Source organism: Halyomorpha halys, unplaced genomic scaffold, assembly GCF_000696795.3.
Source record: "Halyomorpha halys isolate HHAL.00 unplaced genomic scaffold, Hhal_1.1 Scaffold19.1, whole genome shotgun sequence".
NCBI classification, from domain to species: domain Eukaryota; kingdom Metazoa; phylum Arthropoda; class Insecta; order Hemiptera; family Pentatomidae; genus Halyomorpha; species Halyomorpha halys.
The window spans coordinates 567561-576904 of record NW_027115129.1 but is presented as its reverse complement, the minus strand read 5'-3'; the positions used below and the strand labels follow the sequence as shown (position 1 = coordinate 576904).

At 29.0% G+C, this 9344-nt stretch overlaps 1 protein-coding gene across 7 annotated transcripts in view; it reads left to right on the top strand.

Moving 5' to 3' along the window:
- Nucleotides 1-9344, top strand: part of LOC106681107 (G protein alpha q subunit) — a 101568-nt gene that overhangs the window by 60356 nt on the left and 31868 nt on the right. For 5 of the 7 annotated variants that reach the window (XM_024360168.2, XM_014421268.3, XM_067052205.1 and 2 more), the window contains exons 3-4: nt 42-196; nt 7872-8000. In XM_024360168.2, the coding sequence (XP_024215936.1) occupies nt 42-196; nt 7872-8000 (284 nt within the window). The remainder of the gene's footprint in view (nt 1-41; nt 197-7871; nt 8001-9344) is intronic. The other 2 variants (XM_014421277.3, XM_014421286.3) reach the window with 1 other exon arrangement.

The following is a 9344-nucleotide window of genomic DNA, read 5'->3' as shown; positions in this document are numbered from 1 at the left end:
TATATATTTTTAAAATACATCGTTGTTTTTAATATTTTCAGGAAAAAGCTGAGCTGATAAGGGGCGTGGACTTCGAAACGGTGACGACATTTGAAAGTCCGTACGTAGAAGCGATTAAGGCACTCTGGGCCGACAAGGGTATTCAAGAGTGTTACGACAGGCGGCGAGAGTACCAATTAACAGATTCTGCCAAATAGTATGTTTTATTTATTATATAAAATTGAAATTTGTAGCGATATAAAATCATTCGTATGAAGATTATATGTGAGTAGCTCAGGTGCAATCATGGTCAGGTCCATTATTTTCATAACATGAGTCTGAAATTCTTTCTGTGAGTTCATTTCATTCTCTTTAGAATACTAAGACCATGAGCACATGTGCTTTGTTTCAAACATAACCAGGTCCATATTCTAGTCCATTGGAGCCAATCACAGTAGAGTATTTGGACCATGTGACCAGGAAAAAGTTCACTAAACCTTTGTTTAGGTGTTAACTATTTTATTTTAGCCATTGTGGTGGAATATAGAAATTTTCATCTTCTGAAAACTGTAGCTTAGTGGACCTAGCTGTGTTTGTAGCTAAACTACTCGTATTTGAAGACCACAAGAGAAAAACGAAGTATTTCACATTTTTCTAATTGTTAAGGAGAACAAATTTTTCCATGGATTATACACATTTAATTCAACAGTTGTTAAAGATCGTTTTTCTCCTGTTTTAATTTTACATTGTGTCCACTATCCAAAAATCTAGAAACCATTGTTACTCATTTCTGAAAAAAAAAAAAATAATAAATTGATTTTACTCCTTTTTCTCCTGTACTCTTCATATACAGTATTTCATATTATAGTATTTTGTTAAAATTAGCCATTCCATTTTAATTTTTCAAATGTATATTCTCATTTTTTATTCATAGTGTTTTGTAAAATAACTTAAATCTCTACGTATTGAAAATTATTGTCGTATTTTACTATACTATGTTAGGGTAGGTCCACAGTCTGGAAGGGGTAGGAGGGGAGTCAAATTGTTGGGTGAGGGTGGATTTAATGACCGTTCCATAATAATATCTAATTTATATATATATGTATATTTTTTATAAGTTTAGTTTTCATATATGTTGAATTATTAATTCATAAGTCATATAATGTTTTAATAATAAATCTCAACCCCGAATGATAAAGGCCAGTAGGAATAATAATAATCGTCATTCAAAAGCTAGGCCAATCCAATCGTGAAGAACTATTTAATATCAGTCTGATTGACATTCACATGTATAAGTGATACTGACCAGTAAAAATGATGTACAATGTCTCCTTTCATTTGTAATTAACATATTTTTTTCTTTATTGCCCCTTACCATGGCATTTCTGACAAATGGAGGTGCTGGAGGTTATATACAGGTAACCAACCAGTTCTAACCTGATCAAGTTTTCATTCTGTGGGGCTGCCAAAAAAAAAAAAAAGTCCACACCTCTTTCCCTCCCTCCCTTCAGGTCAGATTACAACGCCCAGTGCTGCTGTAATTGCGAGGTTGCTAAAGTCTTAACCTTTACTTTCTCCTCTCCGTTTTTTTACTTCCGCCTCTCCGCCACTTTCTCAATACTATCTCTAAAATTTTCTCGGAATTATCCCTACATGGTCAATCTGAACGTCTTATTGTCATTCCTACTTTATCATTTTGTCCCTGACAGCAGCCGTGGATGAAGGTAGATTTAATGTGTTTCTTAATCCCTGGAGTATAGTTTCGGAGGTTTACGAAATGTCTTAAATTTATGTATATGTATTCATCCTACTACATGGGGCCATATAATAAAATTGGATGGATTTCAGAAAAAATTCGTTCTGTCCTGTCAACTTTTTAAGCTTTTGCCCACTTTACCTGTTTGAAAACATGTGTATTAATTTGGTATGAGAGAAGTACCTAATGGGGTTTTTTTTTCTCCCGCCCCCGTAATTTTTTCTTTATGCATCTATTAATATTTCTTTTAAAATTTGAATGGAATGGCTATTATATTAAAAACAAAAATAAAAAGAAGTAACAATTTTCTCTTTAGGATTTATTTTTTTATATTTTGTTCTATAATTTTTAATATAATGATTCGTATTTCACATGGAAGAGTTTATTATAAAAATAAATCTGACTTTTTTTATTTTATATGTTGGTATACAATAAAATATCTTGTATAAGTTAAATTTTCTTATTCTTGCACATTCACTAATAAGTGCACCTCTCTTAAATATTTACATTATTAAAACAGAGTTTATGATTTTTTAGAACTTAAAAAAAATTATGTTAGTGATGAAAATATATATACATAAAAAAAATAATAATAAACTACAATTTTTCTTTTAAACTCTTCCACTTGGAATGCATACCACTGATTAGGAAAAAATTGCTCTAGTTGTGACGATTAGGAATTGAGGTTCGATTCTCTTAATAAAGATTTTAGTTTTTTTGTCTTTGTGAGTACGCAAGATTAGGGGCCCACTCAGCCTCAAGGCTCAGAATTACTAAATTATCGTATTGGCACTGCTGAGTTTTGTTATAGTTGGTTTGAGCATTATTTAATAATGCTTACATTCTTATTGATACATTTATGAAAACATATTTTTATTGATTGATTTATTATACTTGAATTTTTTGTATTGTTAATTTACCCTTTACAATTGGGTTGATGCAAAAATAATCTATGTTTCAGCCATTGCTACATTTTAAAATTAATTATGTATAAAAAAAAAAACTTAATGTTAATTCGATATAAACCATTAAAAAAAAAAAAAAACTACTGCTACAACCTATGAGGGATCAGGAGTTCAGTAATTTGTAAGGACCATATAATCCACGGGAGTGACGGTAGCAGCGTGGTAACGCACTTTCTAACATTCTATTGTGATGAGACTTTCATCACTGCTGACAAATACTGCCAAAGAATTGATGTCATGCCTCAGAAACTGCGACTTCTTTGTCCAATATGATTTGATTGGAAGGGACCAATCCAATCATTACAATCCAAAATTCTTCGTAAAATCCTCAATGCTCCTTACTTTGTCACTAATAAAATCACCCATAAAGACCTTAATGCTCCATGTATAACTGATCTAGTCCGAACCAGATATCAATCCTTCCAATATAAGCTTCCGAACCACTCAAACTCATTTATTTCTAACCTTGCTTCCTCTTCCATTCCTGACAATCCTCCGAGGTGCCTGATAAGAAGATGGCCTCGAGACCTTCTAATGTCTAAATATTAATCGAGTGCTACCAATGGATAATTTTTCTACAAGCCTATATTGTTATTTAAATAAATAAAAAAAAAAGAAATATAGCTGTATAAATCAGTTCATTCTTTTTTAAGTAAAGTTATAGATGGCATATTTTCAGTAAATTAAAAAAGAAAAAGTAATTATTTTCGCATCAAATCTAATTTATTGATTAATTGAATTTCAGAAACTTTCTATTACATACATATTACTTTTAAAATAAAATTGTCTCATATAACATATTAACAATAATATCTTCTCACTTTGTAAATATTCTTTAATCTTGAATAACACAACTAGCCCTTAATCCCAATTTTCAGACATTTTGACGCTTCATTAATATATCTTTGAAGAAATTTTCGATTTTATTTATTTATTTTTTGTAATAATGGTTGTTTTTTTTTTCTATGTTCTTTTCAGCAAAAAATTTCTTTACAAATTAATCTATAGCTAGTTATAGATGACATTATATGTTTCTAATGAACCCGAAGGTTGAAGTATGACATTAGGCAATACAAGTTCAGTTGGAACTTAACACTTTTAGTGCTGAATATGCAAATGGTACATTTGCAAAAAATATGAGACCAATTTGGTAGGATCCCCTATAGCAAAAAAAAATCCAAAAACTATTTCAATTCCCTTCAAAATTTGAGGTTTTCACTTTTTAAACTTCATGAAATCCAAGAATCAATAAAAAATCCTTCCACCCACTGCTCGCAGCTTTTTTCTAAAACTTTCCTGCCGATTTTTTAAGAATAGGTATCGAAATGACAGTCAACTAACGCTAATTTTACATTACCATCCATTAATTTTTTTAAAGTATGGCTAAACGATTCTTAAAAGCTCTATTTTTTTTTTTTAAATAAAAATAATTAATTAGATAATAAACTATTGTGTAATGATTTAAACCAAATTTTCAGTTGTTCTATCATGAAATTAAATTGTTTATTATCTTTTATAAATTTATTTTGAGATAATACCCTGTTGCAATGAGAATAGTTAACAGCCTACTCAATACATTGATGTATATTCTTCGGCACTAAAAGGATTAAGTATCTATAGCACAATATTTATTAATTTTAAAGGCAAAACTGCTTTACCAATTTTAATTAATAAAATGTTCAATGTTTCATCTAAAATCCCATCCTCAAGAGACAGGGGATTTGGATTTAGAAGGCCGCGGAATATCCTTTACAAGTCTGTATGATTTCACCCATCTTAATTAATCTTTTTTAACCTCTTCTACGGTGTAAGTTTGAGACTTGAGTATGTGCTTTAATGTGTAATTAAAAATATTTGTTTTTGAGGATGGTATTTTAGCCGAAATGTTTATTATATTTTACTAATTCAATTTGGTGAAGTGGTTTTGCCTTTAAAATTAACAAATTTAATTCCGCCTCATTTAAATTTCACATAACAACTCTTATTACTTATCTGTATTATTCTTTGTTATAAGGGGTATTCATGATGTTTTAAATGCAAAAAGTTTTAACATGCTGAATGTTATAAGTTTAAGATTGTGAGCAACATAATTTAATCCCCATGCTATGTGTTAAATGCAGAGTAGCTCCTAGTGGATTTTGGGAAACTTTGTAACCTTTCTTTCCAAAACCTTACATAATTCCATTATTCCATTTACTTTATTAGATTTTGAAAAGTCTCCAAAATAAAAACAACACAAACCGCGAACAACCACCTATTGAAACTATAGCTTACAAAATGGTATTGAGCTCAGTTCTCTGGTCTGTTGTATGACATCATTCTCCATTTAGCAGACCCATTAACACACTCTCTACCATGTCAAATGTTGTATCATTTTAACATCCCAAAAGAAAGAAGTATTTCTCCATTTAATACAGTTTTTTTTTATTTAACGCACTTTAACATGATAGAGATCATGAATATCCCTATTGTAGTTGGTTTAATTTTTTGTTGACGTGACGAACCCACATCTGTCAGTTTTTAAGAAATTCACTTAAGAATCTGATAGAAGAATTATTTATGGTTTTATGGAACTTTTTAGATTTATTTATTTGTTTTTCGGTACCACAGTTCACGGAGTTAGTTCTATTCTGCTGCCTGAAAGTTCCATTGGTCAAATCCCAACGCTACATCGTTCAGCACCAGTCAAAGATGCCTCCTTTAACCAGATTTGCTGAGAAGAAGCTCTATTGACTATGTCCCGACCATCGTAGGCTCTTAGGTTGGATGAATGATCCAGTAGTTCTGTGTCAGTCCTTATCTTCTATCGACCTCCGTCAAGGATTCTATGTTTTGTCCTTTTTCAATATGTATTGAGGATTAAAATCCATGATGGCAGTGTATTCAAAAATATTTTAAATACCATGAAGGAGATGTGGTTGGAAAATATGAATTTATATTTCGTCTTAACTGGTAATTAACGTTTTATTAATTATTTTCACCTCTCTCTTTTAAAACTGGTTAGTCTTGTTAGTGTATTCAACCTTACTCCGTTAATTAGTGATTTTTGGAGTGTTATCATCTCTTGATTGTTATTATTACTCTTTTTAAAACATATTCCAACTAATAATATTGCATGAATTTAGTTTTTAGATTGTGAAAAATCTTTTAATAACGTTAAATTTTAAAGTTTATAATTACCTAAAAAAAACTTGATACAAAAAATACATTTTGAGCACATATATTTATTATATTATATAATGTGTCCTCTTCAGCACTATTAAATTCAGTATTTTGAATTTTGTTGGTTTTAAAACCGACAGTGAATCGTATTGTACTGAGGAGGGGGATACACTAACTCCGAAAGGTCCAAAGATGGAATCAATGTATGTGTTGAAAACATTGTAGTTTTAAAAAAATTAAGATGATCAGGGTTGGGGTAAAAAAATACAAAACAACATAATAACATAAATATTTTGACAATTTTGGATAATAAGGTACAAAAAAGTAAACAACTAAGGTAGGGTTAACATATAAAACATAATATATAATAATAACATAATATTTATTCTTATTATTTATATTTATAATACATAATAATGACAATAAAATATATATGTTCTTTTTTTACTGCACTCCCGATCCTCTTCTTCATATTTTGAAAAAAATGGGCTATCATTTATATATATGATTGTATTTTTTGTACTAAGGTTTTTTTTAGCAAAGGTAATTATAAATTTTATATATTTTTTTGGTGATACAATGAAACAAATAAATTAAATTATAGTTTTTTCTATTATAATTGGATGGATTTTTTAAAAAATTATATTGTTGTTTTATGTGTTTTTGATGAAATTACTTGATAGATATAATGAGGTGTTTATTTAAACTATCTGAGTGATCAAGTGATATTGGTAATAGTTCAAGAGTCTAAGAGAAGAAAAAAGTAAGTTATTTCACTCCAATTTTTCATTAATTTATTGAAAACTTATAATTATATGAATAATTACTTGTCCAAATTGATGAGTCTGCTAAGTATAGTTAGGGGGAAATGGCGGCTGATTTAAAATATTAAACAAATTAATTTTTCAATCGGAGCTCTATTTCTTTAAAATTATCAAAAACCTAGTAGAACATCATTTAAAGTAGAGTAAATTTACTAAAATATGATCCCTAATTGAACTATTCTTACATTCTGAGATTTAGTTTTTTTTTAAAAGCAACATTTTATAAAAAAATGTCCTGAAAAATTATTATTTAGTGAATTTATTTGGGGAAAACTATGTCTCAGGAACCATTCAACATACGGATGCCTATTAGTATTCAAATGGAAGTCAGTGTAATGTGCCGTAAAGTAGTTTATCTTTTGTAGGGTTAGTAGTTTTTATAATATTCGCATATGAAATCAATTTGTTTTAGAAAAATACTACTTCCTTGAAGATAAGTATGATAAACTACTTTATACGAGTAATTTATTAAACTAACTTTAATTTGAGTACTGGCAGACTTACCAACGTCTAATGGTCCCTAAGATATATTTTTTCATAAATTAAAATATTTATCTGAACAACTAGAAATCAAAATCTTGTGAATTTATTTTGTCAAATATCATAAAAACTACTACTCCTACGAAGATACTTATTATGAACTACTTTATAGTACTATCTTTAATTTATAGTGCTTACAGATATCTGTACGTATAATGATTCCTGAGGTATATGTTTTCCCAATTGAATTTTAAAAACTTCTGTGGTTTTTTGTTATGAAATGTTGCCTTTTCAAAAATTTTATCTCGGGAACTATTGAATGTAAATAGCTGTATCAGAGCTCATATTTTAGCAAATGTACTCTGCTTTAAACGATATTCTATTAGGCTTTCTTTTGTTGTAGTTTTAAAGATACGATGCTCTGAAAAAAAAATTAATTTTTTATTATCTTTTGAAACAGCTACCATTTTTTATTCCCCCTTACTATACTTGGCAGACACATCAATTTTTACTAATAATTATTCGTAATTTTCATTAAAATAACCAAAAATTAGTGTGAAATAATTGACTTTTTCTGGACCGGGCTCTTCTTCTATAAATGATAATGTTGAAAGCAGCATTGGAAGTTCTCAAAAGGGCCACGCCTGTAACGGTGTGGCATTCATTATGTCGACAGAACATAACTCTTAATCTATGTGATCCTAGTTATCTGATGGAAATCGATCGGGTCGCAGCGCCAAATTATTTACCCACGGAGCAGGACATCCTAAGAGTCCGAGTCCCGACGACCGGCATCATTGAGTACCCTTTCGACCTAGAGGAGATTCGGTTTAGGTAACGATTCACATCAAGAGCATGCATGTCCTCTTTGCACGGGATCAACCCACAACTAACCTGTTTACCCACTTTTTTTTTATTTTTGGTTTCCATGGATTGTTTTATATTTGACCTGTGACTGAGGTGAGGTGAGGTTTGTGCATCTTTGGTAGAAAATGTCTTTAAAGTAGTATTTTTTCCATATGATAATACAATTTAAGTTTTTTTATTTTTGCATGTTTTACTATAATGCATGAAAATTAATTGCATTATTTCTTCTTTTTTTCTAAAACCTGTGTGTTTTCTTTTTTTCTTTGTATGTATAATCAATTATAATATTTTTAAAAATTACATAAATGGTAAAAACTTTGTAATCTTCGTATGTATCTAAAATTATGTTGAATTACATAATATGTTAAAAATAAATGAGAGTAAGAAGTTAGCTTGTTTTATAGGGCTTCTTCTGGTAATTTAATTACTTTATTAAATTATAAGTATAATATATAAGGTTTCTCGTCACCAGAGGTAGGTTTAAAAAAAAAAAATTAGCTGTCTATAACAAAGGAATAAACTCTTAATCAAGAATTTTAAATTGAGAATATGTTTTATTATAAATACATCTACTAACATACTTTGAACATTCAAAACATACTAAATTTCATGAATCTCAGATTTATTTATTAAAATAATATATTTACTCGAAGGAAGCACTTGTATTTTTTTTACTTGTTATCACATTTATATATTGTTTGTATAATGTAAAAGTATTACTTTAATATAGAACAAAATACATTATGTTAAAAATAAAAAAATTATTTGAATGTGAGGATTAGAAAGAAAATTATTCAGTAATAAATTTAAGTAGCAATTGAAACCTGCATCTACGGATGTATTTTGGAATCGGCCAAGATTTTTGTACATTTTGTTTTTATAAGCTATATCAATAATTTTTTTAATGAATTTTTATTTTGCAACATAAACCCATGGTTCAGCGATCCTCTATATCTCTATTAAGATAGAATTGAAAAAACAAATATATATAAAAGGAACATGTACCGGGTGCGGTCAGAATGACTTAAATTGTTAGAAAACTAATTATTGTGAGCCAACGTTTGCAGGACTTCATAGCGCTGAAAAAGATAGAAACACCTGAAATAGTGTAACAAAGTAAGAAAATAGATAACAGCGGAATAAAAGTAAGTTAAGGCATGGTTATAAATTATTTAAAGTATGTGAAAGTTTATATTAAAACGAAGTAAATTAAATTAAAGAAAAATGAGATGTGCAGTGAAGAGTATAAATATACAAGAATCACTAAAAGTATTGGACAATATGAAAATGAAAGTAATAACAAATAAAAAA